This window comes from Tursiops truncatus, chromosome 10, assembly GCF_011762595.2.
Source record: "Tursiops truncatus isolate mTurTru1 chromosome 10, mTurTru1.mat.Y, whole genome shotgun sequence".
NCBI classification, from domain to species: domain Eukaryota; kingdom Metazoa; phylum Chordata; class Mammalia; order Artiodactyla; family Delphinidae; genus Tursiops; species Tursiops truncatus.
In genome coordinates, this window is record NC_047043.1 from 67,995,150 (window position 1) to 68,018,141 (window position 22,992).

Genomic DNA, 22,992 nt, shown 5'->3' on the forward strand with positions numbered 1-22,992 from the left:
TATACAAACAGCTTGTGCAGCTCTATATAAAAAAACAAAACAAAACAACCCAGTCAAAAAATGGGCAGAAGATCTAAATAGACATTTCTCCAAAGAAGACATACAGATGGCCAAAAAGCACATGAAAAGATACTTAACATTGCTAATTATTAGATAAATGCAAATCAAAACTACAAAGAGGTATCACCTCACACCAATCAGAATGGGCGTCATCAAAAAATCTACAAACAATAAATGCTGGAGAGGGTGTGGAGAAAAGGGAACCCTACTACATTGTTGGTGGGAATGTAAGTTGGTACAACCACTACGGAGAACAGTATGGAGGGTCCTCAAAAAACTAAAAATAGAACTACCATATGATCCAGCAATCCCACTCCTGGGCATATACCTGGACAAAACTATAATTCCAAAAGATACATGCACCCCTATGTTCAGAGCACAAGAGCCAACACATGGAAGCAACCTAAATGTCCACTGACAGAAGAATGGATAAAGAAGATGTGGTGCATATATACAATGGAATATCACTCAGCCATAAAAAAAAATGAAATAATGCCATTTGCAGCAACATGGATGGATCTAGAGATGATCATACTAAGTGAAGTAAGTCAGACAGAGAAAGACAAATACCATATGATATCACTTATATGTGGACTCTAAAAAAATGATACAAATGAACTTATTTGCAAAACAGAAACAGACTCACAGACTTCGAAAGCAGACTTGTGGTTGCAGGGGTGAGGGTGGGGGGAAGGTAGGGGGGATAAATTAGGAGTTTGGGATTAGCATATGCACACTACTATATATAATATAGATATTTAACAGGGACCTACTACTGTGTAACACAGGGAACTCTACTCAATATTCTGTAATAACCTATATGGGAAATAATCTGAAAAAGAATGGACATATGTACATGTAACTGAATCACTTAGCTGTAGGCCTTAAACTAACACAACATTGTAAATCAACTATACTCCAATATAAATTAAAAATTAAATTAACGTAAATAAGAATGAATATCAACCAAAAAAAAAAAAACATGCTACAACATGACAAGACAGATTTCCATGTAATTTTGAGTTTGTGACCAATTGCACAACAAACTTGATAATTCTGGCAAAGTCAAATTGCAAAAGAACTGTGCCTAGAATAAAATGCTTACCCACCACATCTGGAGTACCCATGCTTGGGACAGTCTGTCTCCAGAGTTGCACAGCTGGAAGGCTGACAAAACTTCCCGAAATGACCCTTTGAACAGGGTTCTTCACAATTTCTTGGCATGCACAGGTGTGTGTGTGTGTGTGTGTGTGTGTGTGTGTGTGTGTGTATTTCCTTTCTAGCTCGGAGCCAGCACAGTGTACCAGACTAGAATCAGATCCTTGGGGCCACTGAGGTCCTGGCTTTTGTCAGTTACCCAAGAAGAGATGACAGAACTCTGGAGAGGGGCCAGCAGTCTCAGCCAGGCCTGCATGTGAAATAGGGCACAAGACCTGGTTCAACCTTTGAGAAGCTCTGCCAGGCAGGGCCAATGGCAAATAATGATTCTGCTTTGGGCACAGCTGGGTAACGTGCAGACCTTTTCTGAAGGTGAGGGACGCATCAGGTTCTAAAGGTGCAGCCCTCTGTCTCAGCAATCCCACTTCTTCTAACAATTTATCCGAAAGAGGGACTTCCCTGGTGGTCCAGTGGTTAAGACTCTGCGCTTCCCAACCTAAATGTCCATCAACAGAGGAATGGATAAAGAAGATGTGGTACATATATACAATGGAATATTACTCAGCCATAAAAAGGAATAAAATTGGGTCATTTGTAGAGACACGGATGTACCTAGAGACTGTCATACAGAGTGAAGTAAATCAGAAAGAGAAAAACAAATATTGTATATTAACGCATATATGTGGAATCTGAAAAAATTGGTACAGACAATCTTATTTACAAAGCAGAAATGGAGACACAGACATAGAGAACAAACATATGGATACCAAGGGGTAAAGTGGTGGGGGTGGGATGAATTGGGAGATTGGGGTTGACATGTATACACTATTGATGCTATGTAGAAAGTAGATAACTAATGAGAACCTACTGTATAGCACAGGGAACTCTACTCAATGCTCTGTGGGGACCTAAATGAGAAGGAAATCCAAAAAAGAGGGGATATAGGTATATGTATAGCTGACTCACTTTGCTGTACAATATAAACTAACACAATATTGCAAAGCAACTATACTCCAATAAAAAACAATTTTTTAATTAAAAAAAAAAAGTAAGACATGATGCAATAGGAAAACTATTGACTTGGAAGTCAGAACAGAAGAACAGCAAAGCCACCGGGGAAAAAAAAAAAAGACTCCGCACTTCCAAGGCAGGGCACATGGGTTCAATCCCTGGTTGGGGAACCAAAATCCCACATGCTGCATGGCGCAAGCAAAAAAAAAAAAAAAAAAAAAGATTTTAACCAAAAGAGAACTCTGCACAACTGTGAAAAAACAAGCCTAGAGGTCTGTCCTGAGTTGTTTATGCTGGCAAACAATGGTGAAAACCTTACTGTCCACCCATGGGGGACAGAGCCATAAAAAGGCCCCAGTCACAAGAAAGGAGGCTGTTAACCATTTACATAGTGGCTGGGTAGCCCTGTCGCTACAGACACGGCTTGAGCAGACCGAGGCACAAAGCTGAGCGGCTCGTGGGCACTAAGCCCCTTGGTGCCCCAAGGCTGGCACTGTCTCTGAGCCCATGGGCCAAGGTGGTGCTGACAATCCCGAGAGAGAACTGCAGAAAGTGGGGCGGGGGGGGAGGGCGCCGCCATCCTCGCCTTTCTGGGGGTCTCTGAGGGGTTGCTCTCCAATGGAGGACTCAGAGCAGGCCACCTGCCTTTGATCTGGCCTTCTAGTCCCGGCTTTGACCTGCTCTCCTGAGAGACCTCTGACAAGGTTCTCAACCTTCTAGGCTGGGCTTTGTCGGGGACAAACGAATAATGCTCCGTAGCTGCCACTGTCTGTTCACGGAGCTCCATTAAGCCAAGAAACCAACCAGAGTTATGAGTAAAGTAGTCATAATAGGGGCAGCCACCCATCCTGAGCGCTTCACGTGGGGTATCACACACTGAGTCTCCACAGACACTGGGGGAGCGGGCTTCTTCACCATCATCATCATCATCATCATCATCATCATCACCATCACCATCACCATCACCATCACCATCAGTCCCACATCACAGAAAAGAAAACAAGCCTGAGAGGGGAGCCCCTGTCCCTTTTCAAGTCACAGGCAGGACCCGCCCAACACAGCCACATTCTGGGAGCTAAAAAGTCACCTGAGTCAGCACGTGGAAAGGGTACAAGGCACCACCCAAGGCTGTAGAGGCCAAGAAGTGGTAAAGTTCGGCTGCTTCCCTGCAGCCTGGCAAAGGCTTCTCAGTGGCACAGCAGCCTGATCGCCCAGCGCTGGGGTGGGAGGAGGGGAGTTTGGGGTGGTGGCCCAGGTGGGAAGGGTCTGGTCAGAGAGGTAGCCGGGCTGGGGAGTAATGGTCCAGCGAAGAACCCTGGGCAGCTGCCCCCTCCCCGCATAGGAACCTCACTGCCCACCTCCAGCCCAGGCCACCCATCCTCCCAAGATGGTGGAGCAAGCTTCCTCACAGCCCCAGGAGCCCTGCCTCCTGCCCCCACCTCACCCATCACCCCTCACCCAACCATGAGCCTCACTCTCTGGGTTCCAGGCACCCAGACCACCTACCCTCCCACCCACCCTGGTCCTTTGCACGTGTGCTCCTTCTTCCAGGTATGGGGTCCCCACCTCCTTGCACCTGGGTCACTTCTCACCTTCCCTCAGACCCTGCTCAGCCAATGCTCCCTCTGAGAAGCCTTCCTCGGCCACTGGCCACATCCATCCTGGGACTTCTCTTTGAACCACTTACTGAGCCCTCAACCCTAAGAGTGAAATGAGCTGTCAAAGGCCCATCGCCCCAGCCAAAGGCTCTGTGGCCTTGCCCCCAACGCGGAGCGTGGCACTCTGCAATGCTAGCTGAGTAGACATATGATGGGGACAGGCCGGCGTGCAGCCTACAGCTCCCACACCCGGGCAGTCTGAGATGCGGACACTGAACTGAGACATCTGTGCCGGGGCAGAGAGAGGTACCACTTAGAAGGGGCACAGGGAGGGACTTCCGTGGTCGTCCAGTGGTTAAGAGTTCGTGCTTCCACTACAGGGGGCATGGGTTCGATCCGTGGTCGGGGAACTAAGATCCTGCATGACACAGCAAATAAATAAATTAAATTAAATTAAATAAGGGGCACAAGGAACATTCTGGATCCTGACCAGGTAATGATCACCTGGGTGCGTATACAGATAAAAATTCACCATCAGTACACTTTACTGTATGTTGTAGCTTAATTTTTTTTAATTTAAAAAAACTCATTTTCTTCAAAAGTCAAGTTTCTCTTCCTAAAACTCTCATCTCCCACATTTTGGTGCAGAATAAACAAATGAATCAGAAACTCTCCCCTCTTCTCCTGAATTAGCTCATCAGTCGCTACCTCGGAGATAACTCCAGCTGCTTGGGCAGGGCCCACTTGTCCTTGCACCCTCCTGGTGCTGAGGGTGGGACACAGGACAGGGCAGAGACTGCTCAGAATGCCAAGAAAACCCCAGGGAGGAGTCCCAAGTATGATGCCAACCACAGGCCAGGCTTTTGTCCCCAGCTCTGCCAGGACTTCTGTGTGACCTGGGCCGGGGGTTTCCTGTTGGCAACAGTGGGTGCCAGCCTGTGCGGGGGCCTCTGACGTTTGCAGCTCCTCCCTTCTCGCCTCTGCATATGTCTGAATGAGATACGTGTGAATGAGAGAACACAATGAAATATCCTCACCCAAAACTCCAGACCTGAATCTGCTCACACTTCTAAATCTACCGATTGGGAGGAAATTCGAAGATCAGAGGAACGTGGGATCCCACACACAGAATCCAGGCCAAGGGAAAGCCCGACATTTCTTCGACAAGTTCAAGTGAAAAAGAAACAAGGCAGAGAGAGATGGAGGGAAATCCACAGATCATGAGAGAATGACGTGTGGATCTCACTCAGGTCCTAGGAATTTGAACAGTGACTGGATATTTGAGGATATTAAGAAGTCATTGTTTGTCAGATGTGACACTGGTTCTGTGGTAATGTTGTTTAAAACGACTGTTTCAGAAATATCTACTGAAAGATGGACAGAAAAAATAAGCAATATTTGGATTTGGTTTAAAAAACCCCAGGGATCTGGGGAACAGACAAAACAGGATCACCCATGAGGGGATGGGATATGGGATTCAATACTCTCTTCTGGCTAATTTTGTGTGTGTTCCAAGTTTTCCACAACAAAAAGGGCTTTCGTTGTTGCTATCTGTTTTAAATCTCAAATCTCTCTGCTAAAGGACTGAGGGAATGAAGGCAGCGTGGGAGAAACTCGGAGGCCGGGAGCCTGATCTAGGCTGATGGACTCCACCCTGTTCCACAGAAGTCAGGGCGTTCAACAAAGGTTTGCTACCCGCTTCCTCCTTCAAGCACATTTTCAACCAGTTTTTAAAACCTCGATTAAAAAACACCACCTCACACCCAGATGTGAAGGATTCAGGCTCTGTGGCCAGGGCCAACCCACATGCTATTTTCGACTGTCTGCGAAAGATAAGCACAGAATCAAAAGGCAGGGTTTAGAAACGTTTCCAGCAATCTGACACAGTGACTTGATGTCTGCTGCATCTCCTAATAAGATAACGAGCTTAAATGCGATGTATCTTTGTTTTTACTGTAACAACTTTTATTACATTTTTTAAATCAACCCATGTCAGATTAAAATTTAAAAACCAAACATGGTCCTGCACCACAGGGAATTTGAGATGCACTATTATGGACTGGACATCAATCCCCTAGAGGCCCAGACCCGTGCGCTGAGGTGACTTGTCCAAGGTCCCAGGACAAAGCGTCCCTTCCCACCATCTGAGGCACCGACTCTGGCATCTGCTGCAAACACAGGGCTAAGCAGAGGGCAGAGAGCAGCAGCTGCCAGGACTGCTTGATCTTTTTTTTATTTTACTTTTTATTTTTTTTAACATCTTTACTGGAGTATAATTGCTTTACAATGGTGTGTTAGTTTCTGCTGTATAACAAAGTGAATCAGCTATACATATATTCCCATATCTTCTCCCTCTTGCATCTCCCTCCCACCCTCCCTATTCCACCCCTCTAGGTGGTCACAAAGCACCAAGCTGACCTCCCTGTGCTATGCAGCTGCTTCCCACTAGCTATCTATTTTACGTTTGGTAGTGCATATATGTCAATGCTACTTTCTCACTTCGTCCCAGCATCCCCTTCCCCCTCCCCATGTCCTCAAGTCCATTCTCTACGTCTGCATCTTTATTCCTGTCCTGCTCCTAGGTTCTTCAGAACCTTTTTTTCTTTATTAGAGTCCATATGATATGTGTTAGCATACAGTGTTTGTTTTTCTCTTTCTGACTTACTTCACTCTGTATGACAGACTCTAGGTCCATCCACCTCGCTACAAATAACTCAATTTCGTTTCTTTTTATGGCTGAGTAATATTCCATTGTATATATGTGTCACATCTTCTTTATCCATTCATCTGTTGATGGACACTTAGGTTGCTTCCATGTCCTGGCTATTGTAAATAGAGCTGCAATGAACACTCTGGTACATGACTCTTTTTGAATTATGGTTTTCTCAGGGTATATGCCCAGTAGTCGGATTGCTGGGTCATATGCTAGTTCTATTTTTAGTTTTTTAAGGAACCTCCATACTGTTCTCCATAGTGGCTGTATCAATTTACATTCCCACCACCAGTGCAAGAGGGTCCCCTTTTCTCCACACCCTCTCCAGCATTTATTGTTTGTAGATTTTTTGATGATGGCCATTCTGACTGGTGTGAGGTGATACCTCGTGAAAGGATGCTCAACATCACTAATCATTAGAGAAATGCAAGGCCTGCTTGATCTTTAATCCGTGTTCACTCAGGCACTACCACAGGCTCGGAGACACACTCCTCCGAAGGCCAGCAAGGCCCTGGAGGTGCTAAGCGAGCCCGTGTCGAGGCGCCATCCAGCCACGGCATGGCAGGGACAGGGACGCCAGATCACACCTGGGAGCAGCCCTGCAGGTAGCCAGCTCACTCTGTTTTATAAACCAGCGGCGAGATATGAGTCAGCCAACTTTCCCACACATGCCCGCTACTGTGTCCCTTTCAAGCTTCTGGAGGGGCTTAGCGGCAGAGGGCTCTACAGACTGCCAGGTGAGCTGCTTAAAAACGCCCACTGCTTCCTTGTGTCAACTACGAACAGCTCCATCACTGAACGGAAGTGCAAGAATCAATCAGGCACCAAGGCTAGTGTAGGACATCAACCAGCATCCACGGACCCTGGTTTCAAGTATCACCGATGGAGAGATAGGTGGCTGCCCCTTTGCTATGAGTCCCACACATGCCCACGGCTCTACCCCCTGACATCTCCAGTAATCCTCCCTCAAGCTCTGGGAGGCCGACTCTGTCACCCACATACAGATGGGGCTTTGAGAAAAAAACAGAACCAGCCTCCTCTTCATTCTGGACCTTCTTCCAGGTGCCAGCGTGACAGCGCACGTGAAGATTGGTGCAAGTACACACGGGCTGTGGCCTCAAGGGGTTTCGCCCTAGGAACTGGCAGGGGTAGTGTTAACATGGACTTAACACTGTGGCCCGCGTCTGTGGGCCTTCCTGGGCCAGCCCTCCTCACTGGAGCAGAGAAACCGTTGGCGGCTCCACGGCCCCACTGTGAGCAGGGGGCAAGCTCTCAGTGTGGCCTCAGGGTCCCTGGCTCAAAGCAGGCATGGCCACGGACTCTGCAAAACTCAACCAGCTGGAGCAGAACACTGGGTGGAGGGGGGAGGGTGGTACCGAGGGCGGGGTGCTCCCAACAGCACCCATCCCAGCTCGGGGGGGCTTCCGGGGCCCTGGGAGGTGGCCAGTGTTTGCCAGAAACTGCTTGCTCTTCATGAGACAATGGGTCCACTGTGGACTGGCTGGGGCCTTGATTAATATTTGAAAAAACAAAAGAAGTGGAAAATTCCACCTGTGTGGGTGGAGACTGGGCCTGGGACATGTCAACAACCCTAATGGTCTTGTTCCCTTGCTGACGCATAGGATAGAGAAACAAAGGTCTGACAAAAGCGACAGCCTGCGGGCATCGCTGCACTTGGGTCCAAAGGAATTTCCCTATTTGGGCCGTGGAGATCATTTGTTTATTTCTTGTCCCACCTCCCCTGCCCCTAAATTTACACAGCACTTTTTAAGTCCTTCAGCTTTTTCCCAGCTCTTCAGAGTCTCCCAACAGCCCTGCAAGGCCACCAGGGCTGATGTCAGCTTCATGTTATGGATGGGGAAACTGAGGCCCCAGGACAACCAGAGCCTCATCCGAGGCTGGCACTGGGGAGTAACTAGCACAGCCAGGGATCTGGAACCCTGGTCTCTCCACCCCCCAGCAGTGGCACAGAACCTGTCCCAGGGGTTCTGGGGTCACAGCCATGGGTACTAGACAAAGTGGTCTTCCAGACTCCAGGAGAGGTGCCCTTCACCCCACCAGAGGAGGAAGAGGAGGAGTTTCTACTCAAACCAGCTCTCCTGGGCAGGCAGGCTTTGGTGCCGGCCTAGGAGAAAGGTATGCACTCATTCATTCGCTCATTCAAGCATTTCACAAGCGCCTCCTAAATACCAAGACTTGAAGGCACACTGCACAGTGGCTCTTTCAGAAGCCTAGACCCAGCAGAATTCACGGCCAAAGGGGGAAGATCAGAGCGTCTGCACTTCCCTCACAGACTTGAGTCACCTCATTGCCATTACACAGTCTCATCCGCCCACTTTACAGTAAAGGAAACTGGGGCTCTGAGAAGGGCAGTGACTTCCAGAGGTTACAGAGAGAGAGGAAGCTGAGACCTCCTGACCTGCAATGGCCCTGCCTCCTGTTTAAAGCCACGACACTATTGGACTTAGGCATTCAAACAAATGGTGTTCCTTCCAGCAGGCCACCTCGGAGGCTGCATGCTTAACCAACAAGGCCCTCTTGTGGAGGGACACTTTTTGGAAGGAACTTCCAACCCAGAGCAGACCCCTTCCCCCCGAAAAGACAGGCAGGCACACCTCGCTGGCCCACAGAGAACACAGGCTGTGGCTGAAGGGCTCTCCTTGGGACTGCCCACTCTGCAGTCCTGCCGTGGGCATCAGAGAACCAGGGCCAGGGCAGTGTCACCTCTGTGCCCACACACATGCAGCCCTGGACCCAGGGCACTGGGGGATCCCTCAGCCTGTGTCCCAAGTCAACAGCCAGCACCTGCTGCCCAGGTTCCCTCCTCCTACCCGAAGCCCAGCCACCTCGGCACCATGCTGGCCTCACATTTCCTCTCTCCTTTGCCCACCAGCTTCTTCCCCTGGAGAAACGATCTTAACCTTGCCCTTTCTTGAAAGAAAACCACCCCACTCCCACCTCCAAACTCCTCCTCCCCTGCCTGTCTCACCCCTTCTTGCCAAGGACCTAGGCCAGGGGCCCACCTCAGGCCAGGCCACCCCTGGCCCCTCTGCCTCATCTGACACCTCGGCTGCCCCCTCACTCTAGGCTTTTCCTGGTGCAGGCCCTCCTAGCCTTCACCTCCAGGGAGTTCTCCTTCCCCGGGGACCTATCCTCCTCCCTTCTCTACCACCCCTATAAATGTCTGACTCACAAACTCTATCTCCAGATAGAGGACTAACCTCTGCATCCCTGGTTGTCCCCAAAGCCCTCACACTCAACAGCCCAAGCTCCTGCAGCAGGGCCTGCTTTGGGGCCAGCTGTAAAGCTGGCACAGCTCGAAGCCTGGCCCACAGGGACTCGGCTATTTGTCCAGTGAACGCATTTTGGTTAGCACCTGCCTCCTCGCTGGTCTCAGAGGGACTGGCCTCCCACAGCCTGGCATAGCCACCCAGGTGGGCTTTCTAAAACTGAAAAATGACCACCACCAAAACGTCTGCCGTGGTTCCTCTGCACCATGGGATAAAGTTCACGATCTCAAGAGCTGGAAAATGAGGCTGTCTGCATCTGTGCTTCCACAGCAGGCTGGGCACATGTGCCCTGGAACATGCTCTCACCGCCCTCATCCTCAGTCCAAAGGCAACTTTGCACCCCAGGGCTGGCACCCTGCGCGTGTTTGCTCAGAAGAAAGACAACTATTAGAGCTGCAAATGATCTCTGGGACCCCAGGGCTCAAAGCAACTCAGAGAGGTTGAGCGAGGGGCCCAGGATGGCCCAGCCCCAGGCATGGGTGAGGCAACAGCCTCACCTGAGCCACTCTCCTTGGTTAGAAACCAGACCAATCCTCTGGAAGCGTCACCTGAAACCTACATGTGTGCATGCCACAGCCCCCAGCTCTAGCTGGGCCCACTCCATGCTGGCCCAAATCTTACTCAGGCAGGTGGGCCAGGCCTGGTGCACAGGACCTCAGCAAAAGAGCTGCTTGACTAAGTCAAGCCCGCACCAGCTGGCAATTTCATTCCTCCTTAGGCCTTGGTCTCATGTAAAGAATGAAGCTAACTTGGCCTACAAGTTTAAGGGACCTTGAGTTGGTCACCCCCACCTTGTCCTTTGCAAACCCAGGCAGCTGAAGCAGCAAAGTTCCAAGCACTCTGATCTGCTGTTGGCCCAGCTGATTTTTATTAACCTTCCCCCAAACCACTGTGCCTCAAAGGATGGTCCTGGTCCACCTGCGCAGAATTACCAGCAATGTCAAGTTAAATGCAGATTCCGGACCCTGCTGGACCTGAGGGGCTGGGCTGGCTCTCTGAAAGGCGGGCCCAAAATTTGCATTTAACGCTGCTCATAAATCCTGAGCTCAGGGAAACTCAAAAACCCGCCTCCAAACCAAAAGGGTGAAGGCTTCCGCCTCCGGAGACCGAAGTGTTAGTGTCAGGCCTCATTTTGTGAAAACATACGTTGACCAGAACACCCGGGGAAAGGGAGGGTTTCTGTTACACGAATTACATATAACTTAGTTCCTGCGAGGAACTAACTCCCGCGAAGAACTCAGTGAGGCTTTGCTCTCCCCGTCCCACTGTTTTAGTTTCCGGGGGCTCAGCCGTAGCGTCAGGTGGAGCCCCAGCCTCGGCGTCCGGCCGGGGTCCTCCGGACCCACCCGACCTCTCGGCCCGAGGCCGCTGGGGCCTCCGGGCTGCGGCCGGGGCCGTTCGGGGCGGGTGGACCCGGGGTCTAGCGCGTCCCCGCTACTCACCGCGGTTAGCTCGGCCAGAGTGCAGGGACGGTCGGCGGCGGCCCGGCCCCGCTACACTTTAACTGGCGGCGGCGGCCTCCGCGCGCTCCGGCCGGCCAGGAGGGGCACCGCGGGCCTCTCGGACCGACCTGCTCCGGGAGGGGACCGGACGCCAGGCGGGCCCGCCGGGCTCGGGCGAGAGGGGCGTGCGTGCACTCGTGCACCTGGCTCACTGCTCGCACGGGTGCGCTGAGCCGGCGCGTGCGCGACTGCTGGAGAGCCGCTCGGACCCAAGCATCCCTCGCGGCCCCTGCAGGCCGGGGCACTTCTTTCCCTACCCAGGAAGGGCGCCAGGGGGCCGCCCCTACCTGGGCGGTGCTGGGGGAGGCGGAGCCCGGAGGTGTGGCCCCGGCCGCCGGGATAAGAGCTTGGCCGAAGGCTGGCAGGGAGTACGAGCGGTGGCGGGCGGTGGCCCCGCGATGTCGCTAGTACTGCTGAGCCTGGCCGCGCTGTGCTGCGGTGCCATGCCTCCGGAGCCGGCAAGCCCACATCCGCGCCCCCTCCCGCTTTCCCCTCCCTCGAGCCCGTACCCAAATTCGTCCCACCCGTCAGCTCATGCTTCTCCAAGGCGTTCGCGGAGGGCCGTCTGTAGGGGACGCGTGTGCATGCTCTGGGGCACCGGGCGTCAGGCTGCTTGAGTCAGGAGCAAGGGAATCAGACAAACCTGGGTTCGCATGCCACCATGTGCTCTTGATTTAGCCATTTATGCTCACGGAGCCTCTTGTCCTCATCTGTGTAAGGAAGGGTCATACCTAACTTACCAGGATCTAGTGAAGGACAGCGATAGGGCCTGCAAGGCAGCAGCAAAGAGCCTGGAACATAGTAGGTGTTCACTATTGTTATTGCCTGGGGTCTTGAGGTCTGTCCTCTTTGGGGGCACAAGAGCTGCTTCTCCATTCCACTCGCCTTTTTTGCCCTGTTAATTTCGCTGTACTGGGGCCCTTGTCCTCAGAGCTAAGCTCCTGAACTCTACTGCAGGTTTCTTTTCATCCCCTGTGCCTTGAAGGACTGAGAGAATCTTCTGGGTCATTAAAGAAAAGCTCATCTGCGAAATAGCATTTGAAGCTATGTTGCTGCCCTTTTAGCATAGCACATAGCATAAAAGCATGGTGTTACTTGGTGATGGAAAGACAAACCCCATTCCCTGCCCTTATGTCTTCAGCTACTCTCCTTGTCCTCTGTCTCAGTTCGGAGCCCATCCCCTCACTCCCTGGCCTTTTCCACTAGACGAAGAATTCATTGCCTTTGCAGTAGCTGCTGTTAGGCCAACAGCTTGGACTCTGTAAAGTTTAGAGCCATTGCTTTGCTTCTTCCTAAAATTTGTCTCACCAGCCCTTTGACAAGAACGTAGCTCCCAGTATGGTGGCTCATTTGTTTAAAAAGCTGCCTCATGATATCCCTTGGAGTTCAGCTTTAAAAAGACAAAGATGAGCGACTGAGAATTTCACCCAACTCAGGTTACTCAAACTATCAAAAGTCTTGCCTTCTGTCATACAAGGTGTTTAGAAATGTTGAGGCCGTGAAGGATCAGATTCCAGAGCTGGTGGACTTAACCACGCTGTGTCATGTCACTGGAACTTGCAGCTGCCTTTTAGGTCCAGTATTTTATTACAAAACCAAAGTGCTAATTATTTTTTCTTATAAAAAGACACGAGCAGTTAACTCCAAAGGATTTAATACTGGCCTTTCTTAGACACTGAAGATATTATTTTTTTTTAAGTTTTTATTTTTTTTAAATAAATTTTATATATTTTATTGATTTTATTTTTGGCTGCATTGGGTCTTCGTTGCTAGTGCGGGCTTTTCTCTGGTTGCAGAGACCGGGAGCTACTCTTCATTGCAGAGCATGGGCTTCAGTAGTTGTGGCACACGGGCTCAGTAGTTGTGGCTCACGGGCTCCAGAGCACAGGCTCAGTAGTTGTGGCACACGGTCTTAGCTGCTCCGCAGCATGTGGGATCTTCCTGGACCAGGGCTCGAACCCGTCCCCTGCATTGGCAGGCGGATTCTTAACCACTGGGCCACCAGGGAAGCCCTAAAAGTTCTTTTTAAAAGATAACACGATGAAATCACAGTTGCGCTATGATTTTTTAAATATCTCAGGTGAGTCCTTTTATATTAGAAGAAGAATTTTTTAAAGCACCTGGGAAAGGCACCATGGACTGCACTCTTCTACTTATCTTCTTGGCATAGCCAGTCCTTAACCTGGGAAAACTCAGTAAATATTCTAGACTGTCCTGAAAGCCTGCAGTTAAACATTAGAGTGTGAAGGGACCTTCATGGTGGTCTAGAGTTATCCCCTGCTTGTAGCAGAGACGGCTGAGGTGCAGAGAGGGGTAAAAAACCCACCTCTGGTCTTTAACGGAGGTGATGGCCAGGCTTGAGGGTCAAGTGTACTAGCGGTTAATCTATGGCCCATCATAGCCTACCATGGGGCCATGTAGTCTCCCTCAAACTGTGAAGTGGAACCAGCTCAGCATTCATCCCTTGTGTATGCATTTAAGGAAAAAGATGGCGTTTTGCCTAATTGGCAAATGAAAGCTTGTGGTTTGACCATATTCAACATGGCACTCGGTTTCTTTTCGTCCCCTGTGCCTTGAAGGACTGAGGGAATCTTCTAGGTCAAAGTAAGCACTTGGAGACACTTGGCTAATTGCCACTAATCCAGGTCCTTTGTTGGGGGTGTGGATGTTGTGCTCACAAACAGGCTGCTGAGAGCTACAACCTGGAGCCTGAAGCAGAATGCCTGGGTTCAAATCCCATTTGGGGCCATTTCTCTGCTCTGTGCCTTGGGCAAGTCAGCATCCCTGGGCCTCAGTTTCCCCATCAGCAAAGTGAGGGAAGCTGAACTTAAATTACATCCTGACTCTAGAATTTTACACTTCTCTGAGTCTGTGAGTTACACTGGCAAACCGTGTGGGGTCCATTTCCTTAGCAGACGTTGACTAGAGACATGAGTTTCAGCAGTAGGTTAAGGAATGAAATTATAAATGAAAAGTACTTGGAAATTCAGGGCTTCCCGCTTTGCCTTGCAGTGGACGTTTTCCTACATTGGCTTTCCTGTAGAGCTGAACAGAGTCTATTTCATTGGGGCCCATAACATCCCCAATGCAAATATGAATGAAGATGGCCCCTCCCTGGCTGTGAACTTCACCTCACCAGGTGCATTTCCTCACTCTTCTCTTACTGTCTTGCTGGGACACCTGTTTTGGTATGTGGTTTGGTACAGAGAAGCCAGGTACCCTGGACAAGGCGTTTGGCCTTGCTGAGTCTCGGCTTCCTCGTGTGTAATATGGACATGACAGTAACTGCACCTCACTCACAAGGAGAGGATTAAGTCAGGTGAAATGGAGGGGAAAGCCCATTCCTGTGTGTCAGGCACTGATTGAGCACTTGACACGCATCATCTCACTTAAGCCGTAAACAACCCCAAGGTTGGGACAGCCCCGTTTTACAGATAAAGAAACTGAGAACTTAAGTAACTTGCCCTGGTTACACATGCAGAAGTGAAGCTGACAGTCAAACTCTGGTCCTTCTGGACTGATGCACTTTAGCCATTCTTTGTTGTTGACGCAAAACGCTTGTTCCAGCCTCAGTTGCCTGGCAGGCTGTGTAGTCTGACAGCGTGCGGCTGGTCTCTGAGGATGTACAGACTCCAATAGGTTTCTCCCCTGAGCTGCGGTTAAGAGGCAGGTGGCACCGAGTGCTGGGTTCTTTCCCTTGCTCTGTGACACACAATCAGCTCTCTGGTGTCACACCTTCAGTATCACACACGGGGTTGGGGTGAGGATGAGATGGGATCATGGGTGAGGAGGGTCCAGCACGGTGCCCGGCCCCAGCAGCTCCCACGTCACCCCCACTCGGCTGGGTCACCTGTTCTGTATCCCATGCCTGTCCCTGTCCCAGGTGTAGCATTGAAGCCAAATGGGGCAATTTCCAATCTGTCATTGTTCCTTGGTCGTGGTCCAGTGTATTCTTGGCATCACATCATTTACTACACAGTAGTGCCCAGCTTTCTTGATGAGACTAAATCTCATTTTTTAAATTATATTTTGGAATAATTTTAGATTTATAGAAAAGTTGCAAAGCTAGTACAAAGAGTTCCCATATACTTCTCACCCAGTTTCCCTTATCGTTAACATCCTACATTACCGTGGTCTATTTGTCAAAACTGCGAGTCCAACACTGGTACATTTCTATGAACTAAACTCCAGACTTTATTGGATTTCACCTGATTTTCCATTAATGTCCTCTTTCTGTCTCAGTGGCATTTAGTCCCCCATGTCTCCTTCGTCTCATCTGATCTGTGACAGTTTCTTAGTCTTTCCCTGTGTTTCACGATCATGACAGTCTTGAGGAGTGATGGCCATACATCCTGCAAACCCAATCTGGGTTGGTCTGGTGTTTGTCTCATGATTAGACTGGGGATATAGGTGTGTTTGGTGAGAATTCCGCAGAGGTGAAGCACTCTTCTCATGACACTCTATCAGGGGTGGGTGACATGCACAGGACGTCACAGGTGGTGCTCACCTTTGTCACTGGTTAAGTGGTGTCTGCCAGGCTTCTCTGTGTAATCTAGTATTTTTCCCTTTCCCAAATTTTAGTTTTTGGAAACAAATCACTAAGTCTACCCCATCCTGGGGTGTGGGGTATAGGGTGGGATTAAGCTCCACCTCCTGGAAGGGGCAGTATCTACACATATTACCAAACCTCATTTTTGAATAATGGTTGGTTTCTAAGTCTTCTCTTGGGGATCACAGATAGTTTTGATAAAGGCTGTATTTAATTAGACTCTGGTTATCACTTCCTGAATAGATAATCTTCTGTTTAACAGTATGATGTTAGCATCTCATTTAAATCTGCTATCTGACCTCATATCTGAAATGTCTGACAATTCATTACAGGTGTGGTAAGCATATGTGTATGCACACTTGTTGGCAAGGGGGTGGAGCAGAGATACCTTCTTCTAAAATGTAAAAACTTTCATTCAAATTTCCAGGCTGCCTGGACCACATAATGAAATACAAACAAAAAGTGCATCGAGGCAGGTAAGTAAATACAGCATTTGCTTTTGTTATTAGAAGAAATTCATACCGTGAGTCAGCGCAGCTCAAGCTTTTTAAGATGAAGGAACTGAGGCCTAGAGTGGGGCTGTTATGTATCCGAATTGCTCAGACTGTGAAGGCTGATCCTGGCCAGCGCCGTGCCCACTGGACCCAGGGATGGACAGACTCTTAGTAGGTTTATATGGTGAGCAAGTCACAGAAAAAAAACACCCTGCTACCTTGGTTAAAGTAACATTTTAGCCCAAACCAAAGGCCCTTCCTGCCTGGATGGGAATCTGTAAGTCCCCCACCTGCTCAGACACCAGTACCACTGAACTGTGGTCACGGGGACCCTGCACACCTTCTGCTTGGACGTGCAAACATTCAAGGTGGGAGCGTTAGCTAAAGTAGTGACCTAGAAGCAGGCTGTCAACCTGTGACCTCACAGGGGTCTACATCCTACAGGCCAGACTGTTAGAACCTGCCCCCATCTTTTGCATTTTTAAATAAGCCCCTTCAGGATAATCAGTCCCAACTGGCAACTTCCAAGGGGTTTACAAGGATTTCTGTGCATTTCTGGGTAATAGTCTTAGGGTGCTAATGAGGCTAGTGGTTTTGGGGGATCAGTCCCTGCTGCTTAGGCACCCCCACCCCACAGGCATCCCTATGAACCCCAACAGACTGAGTGCACGCGTCTCCTCGCTGGAAGGCAGACTTGGAGCATTGTGCCTCCTCTCTCGCCCCCCACCAGGAGAGATCTGGAGTGTTGGAGGTCACTGGGATGTGAGGCGGTCTGAGGGCCTCAAATCAGTCCTAGAACCCAACTCCTAAAGACAGTTCTGAGCTGGGACTTGAAATGGCCTCCTGGGTGGGGAAAGTAATACACGGTATTCTATATCATGTTCCTGGAAATTAACCGAGTGCTGATTTGCAAGCCACATGAATGAAACCACCAGCTTTTTCTCACAGAGTAGACCTGTCCGGGTATCTTCTAAGCCATGAGATATTTCCTTATTTCCTGACATCCGGTAAAGCTGGGGCAGAGCAGTCTGATGGATGGAGCTCCTGGAACCCAGAGTGTTCTAGTTCTAGCTGAATTCCCTCACTCTATAAACTTAGACATGTCTCCTAACCTGTGGCTCCTGCCCCGCATCCCGGAAAGGAGGAAACCCTGACCCCAGCCCTTCACTCAAAATGGATGTTGAGAATAGAATGTAGTAGTAGAACCCAGCCTGTGCCTCTCACCACCCTCAGCCCAGGGAAGCTGTTTTCAGCAAAGCAGTGACGTGGGGTCACTGAACTTTCTTGGGCAGCAGGTTACTTTGAGATGATAAATAAAAGGCACACTGTGTAGTTGAATAAGTATCTCTTGGACGTGTGCCTCAGAATGTACATCTGTTTTTGTCAAGCCCTTATGGGGACTTAAATGAGGGCTGAGTTTGCAACTCCAGCCTTGTGATTCTCTCTCAACTTACAGGAAGTCTGTGGGATCCAAACATCACTGCTTGTAAGAAGAATGAGACCACGGTAGAAGTGAACTTTACAACCAGTCCCCTTGGAAACAGATATATGGCTCTCATACAAAATACCACTGTAATTGGGACTTCTTATGTGTTGGAGGTACTTTTTTCCCCTTCATTTCCTCAACACCACCCCCGTCCTCAACCTCCAGCTCTCCTTCTCTTGTTGAAGAATGCAGATTTCCTGGACAGGCTCTCTTTTGAGAGAGCACGGGCAGAACTGTCTGCTGTACAAATATGCTGGGCTATTTTGATTAATTCAGACAAAGAAAAACAAGTCCCTGGGAGCATCCCTGGAAACATCCCTGTGACTCTAAAACCAACCAAAGGTAGAGGTCTCAGAAGTATGGAGTGAATCCTGACTCACGCTTAGTCTAATGAGTTCAAAGTCAGTTTGGGAAGAGCGGTGTCTTCACTGGCAGTCTTTGATCTAATCATTTGTATGGCTCCTAATACCTTTTTTTTTTTAATGTATTTATTTTTGGCTGCATTGGGGTCTTCGTTGCTGCCTGCAGGCTTTCTCTAGTTGCGGCGAGCGGGGCTACTCTTTGTTGTGGTGCGCGGGCTTCTCATTGCAGTGGCTTCTCTTGTTGCAGAGCACGGGCTCTAGGCACGAGGGCTTCAGTAGTTGTGGCTTGCGGGCTCTAGAGCACAGGCTCAGTAGTTGTGGCACACGGGCTTAGTTGCTCCGCAGCATGTGGGATCGTCCCGGACCAGGGCTCAAACCCGTGTCCCCTGCATTGGCAGGTGGATTCTTAACCACTGTGCCACCAGGGAAGTCCCTGGCTCCTAATTCTTGATTTTTGTCTCACTCACCTGCACCAGAAGGAACTAACTCGAACTTCCGTGGTGGTTCAAGGGACTGGGGAAAGTGAAGGTGCTGTGGTCCAGGTAAAGCTGAACGAGATGCTCTGGGGAGGGGAGGAGAGGGGAAGGGCACTGAAGACCCATTGCACTGCAACTCGTTGCCTTTGAGGAGTCTTTCTAGTTGGAGCAGATGAGTTCTCTCCCCAGCTCGCTTCTGCCAGCAGTCTCACCATTATGTGACATTGATGGGGAATCCTGGCTTCCATCTTCACAGCTGTGAGGTCAGGAAGCTGACCTTATCATCACGGTCCCTTCTGCTTTTGTGAGTGGCTGTTGACTTTCCAAGGTGCTTTTATTCCTATTTTCTGTCACAGAAACACAGAGGAACTCTGAGCCATTTTATTATCCCAAGCCTCCATTTTCACTGCAAAATGAAGTAACAAAGGACTTGAAATCAGCAGGCTTGGGTTCCCAATCAGCATATGAACTTTGAAGGGCAACTCTGTCCCCTCGGGGACTGAGTTTACTGCGCTGGAGAACAGGAAGTTGGGCTAGCAGGTGCTCTCACAGCTCTTTCCACTCTGAGTGTATGCTGTGGGGCCATGGAGGGTCCCGGTAGGACACAGCTACACCCAAGACATAAGGGCCTTTTTGTTCTTCATTCCTGGGACATACAGGCAGAGCTCAGACACGCCCGGCAGAGCAGATACCCATCAGCACGTTAGGACTGCACCCCTTTTCCAGGGAACCAGACTCTACTAGTCCCAAGGGACTTACATGTCGTAAAGCGCTGGCTTAGGTCAAGAGGAGTCCCACAGCTCTGTTTTTTGGAGGACATATTAGTATATGTATTAGGATGTGACCTAACCCTTTTAGATAAGGAAATTAACATCTTAGCAACATGTACAAAGTTTAGGTTCACAGCTCAGGAGTCTTAGAAGGTGTTTGGTCTTGAGTCACTAGTCTGGATTTTAGGGCTTTGCGACAGACATATGACCAAGGAAAAAAAATGTCCTATTACAATGCTAGAGAGGGGCTGAAGCCAGAAAAAAAGGGAAGAGAAGTTCTGGTGAAAGTAGAAATAAGGCTGAGCCCCTCATTTCTCCTTAGCTGACTCCGTATTTCCATACCTGTGCTTCATTTATGAGATCAAGATCCATGACCAAGCAGGATATACACAAGAAGGGAAACAAAATCAACGGTGCAAAATTGATATTCAGAGTGCCTCAAGGATCTGCTGAAAAACATCAGGGCTGTAAAGGGACTGAGTATATGAGGGAACATGCATTTCACTGCTTTTTGACTTTCTTATCCATCTCAGTGGCCCAGGCCTGGCTGATACTGTGATTCATTGTGGCCACACAGACATTTGGATAACAAATTAGGAATAGTGGCACCAAGAGACACACGTCATTGGTGCCTGAGAGCAGCTGGTTCTGGACAATGTCTCTCTGGATTTAGCGATCTTAGTACCTTCACTGCAGGTTGACAAAATGCTTCCAGCACTAGCCCAGGGGTGGGGTCAAAAGTTTTAACTTCCCTGGTGGCTCAGTGGTTAAGAATCCGCCTGCCAGTGCATGAGACATGGGTTCGAGCCCTGGTCCGGGAAGATCCCACATGCTATGGAGCAACTAAGCCCGTGTGCCACAGCTACTGAGCCTGTGCTCTACAGCCTTCAGGCCACAACTACTAAGCCCACGTGCCTAGAGCCCATGCTCTGCAACAAGAGAAGCCACCGCAATGAGAAGCCCACGCACCACAACGAAGAGTAGCCCCGCTCACCGCAACTAGAGAAAGTCCGCGCGCAGCAACGAAGACCAAACACAGCCAAAAATAAATAAATTAATTAAAAAAAAAAAAAGTTAAAAGGTGCTGGTCTTAGAAACCCACCTCCTAACAATCCTGACTGCTGTGTAGGCGCAGTGCGTATGGATTCCTGAGCACTTTCACACGCTGGAGCTTAACTGACCCTCAACATTCCCGTAACCAGGTGGCATGACCTCCCACATCTGTCAGTCTGACAAAACAGCCTTTAAAAACGCCATCTATCCATATTATGTATTAAGTAATTGCACCCAGAATAACATTAATTCAGCAAAGAAAAAAAAACGTAAACTCTGGTTATCACAGTGAAAATGTGGAGTAAGAGGCCAAAATGATTTTAGAGGACTGTTCCTAACCTCCTGGGCCCCCTCTCCCTTTTGAGAATCTAATGGAACACCTGGACACTCTAATGGAAAAACACACTGATCTGCAGACCCCGGGGAGATCTACTGACCCTTGGCTTTAAAGGGACCAAAACTTCCACAAAGCACTGAGTAAAAGTTTTAGTTTCCAAATAAGAGATAAATTTGGTTCTGTTCTGCTAAAGATGAATAAGCTTGGTTTTCTCCAGGCAGAAGTGTGCTGGGTGGATGGCTGCCTCTCTTCCTCTCGGTTCTGCTGGTGGCCACGTGGGTGCTGGTGGTTGGGATCTATCTGACCTGGAGGCATGGTAAGGGTTCTAATTCAGTTCTTTAAAGAAACGCAGATGAGGAAATAACACTGATTTTTTTTTTTAAAGGAGATTCCTCCAAAGGCAATCACATTTTGGCATTACACAAGAGTCAGACATTTATTTAATGCCTCATAGCTCTCCTAAAGACTAATATAATGACTGGACCACATCCGCTAAGGTAAAGCAGGGATTGGGACTCCAGATCTGCTATCCCCTGTTTTCTTTTTACCATCGAGGCATCTACAACGAGTGTAATTGGCCAAAGATAGCTGATAACAAATTACATTTTACCTGTGATAGGTACTCTACGCTAGTTCCTACTTTTGAAAAGTAATTCTTCCAAAGCATAAGACCAACACTCATTTGGATTCATATACTCTAAGGATCTTGCCAACTCTACAACACTGAAGACTTGAATAAGAAATCAGAATATTTATATAGATACACAGCTAGAGGGAGGCCAACTGAAAACCTCTGCTTCTTCTCCCCTCCACACGTAGACAAGGAAATATAAATGTAGTCTTTGAGTTGTCTGTGATGTTTTATACAGAACAAGATTAATCCCATTTTCTTTCTTAGGTAAGCTAGCCACGTCAAACTTTGACCTTAAGAATACTTATATTAATGGCTATTGTTTGACTTGTATTCGTTAGTTTCATACCTAGTTTCCATTCCTTAACACGTATAGGACAGAATTCCAGTTGAGTTCCAGCTGAAATGGGGGCACCACTTAACCTTACGGAACTGTAAAGAAACTCTACCACCTGTAGGTAGAAGATGGAACTACTGAGTTGACCCAACTTAAAACGTGATGTGAAGGGCAAAGAGGTCAGCTGTCCTTGTTCACATATGGCACTAAAAATACTAAATTTACAGCCACCCACCTGAAACAGAGTACCTTAAACCTGAACAGTTTCTATGAATTTATTTGAAAAGCTACGGGCTTAATCAAGAGGACTAATTCAGTGACAGGGACTTAGAAAAACATCTTTTAAGCATCTTTAAGGTTTAAGCACTGGTGTGTTTCAGGTGATGTGTACAAAAGGAACATCAGGGGTATTTTCCTCTCTGGCAGTAATAACATCCCTGGTGCTTAGCTGATGTGCCCTAGCAAGGGATCATTTATCAGCGATAGTTTAGACTAGAGTAAAAGCCTGTTATTTGCTGTCCACAGATGACAAATGCTTTTCTCCCCCACAGAAAGGATCAAGAAGACTTCCTTCTCTACTACCACACTACTGCCCCCAATTAAGGTTCTTGTGGTTTACCCATCTGAAATATGTTTCCATCACACAGTTTGCTACTTCACTGAATTTATTTAAAACCACTGCAGAAGTGAAGTCATCCTTGAAAAATGGCAGAAAAAGAAAATAGCCGAGACGGGTCCCGTGCAGTGGCTTACCACTCAGAAGAGCGCCACGGATAAGGTCATTTTCCTTCTTTCCAATGATAACACCATGTGTGATGGTACCTGTGGCAAGAGGGGGGGCAGCCTCTGTCAGAACTCCCAAGACCTGTTCCCCATCGCCTTGAACCTCTTCCGCAGCGATCTGAGAAGCCAGACTCATCTGCACAAATACGTGGTAGTCTATTTCAGAGAGGATACCAAAGACAATGACACTGGGCTCAGTGTCTGCCCCACATACCGCCTCATGAAGGATGCTACAGCTTTCTGCAGAGCTTCTCCATGCCAAACGTGTGTCGACGGGGAGAAGGGTGCACGCCTGCCACTACAGCTGCTCCTCCCCATAGCCCAGCCACGAAGCAGGAGACCTTAAAGCCTTCCTACTGCTCCAATTACAGGAGGAAAGCAT

General features: G+C 48.9%; 2 protein-coding genes across 5 annotated transcripts in view; one reads left to right on the top strand and one right to left on the bottom strand.

Moving 5' to 3' along the window:
- The window catches only part of CHDH (choline dehydrogenase), a 76,018-nt gene that overhangs the window by 51,186 nt on the left and 1,840 nt on the right, over positions 1-22,992 (bottom strand). Inside the window, exon 2 of one of the 4 annotated variants that reach the window (XM_019947621.3) lies at positions 22,581-22,649. The gene's annotated coding sequence lies outside the window, so the exon portion shown is untranslated. Of the gene's footprint in view, positions 1-11,272; positions 11,598-22,580; positions 22,650-22,992 lie in introns of those variants that run through there. The other 3 variants (XM_073811242.1, XM_019947620.3, XM_073811243.1) reach the window with 3 other exon arrangements.
- IL17RB (interleukin 17 receptor B) lies at positions 14,300-22,930 on the top strand. Its single transcript, XM_033863737.2, is given in 9 exon segments — positions 14,300-14,471; positions 16,309-16,337; positions 16,339-16,357; positions 17,832-17,974; positions 18,700-18,765; positions 19,792-19,936; positions 21,077-21,175; positions 22,379-22,853; positions 22,855-22,930. Coding segments are annotated over 9 exon segments (1,224 nt in total).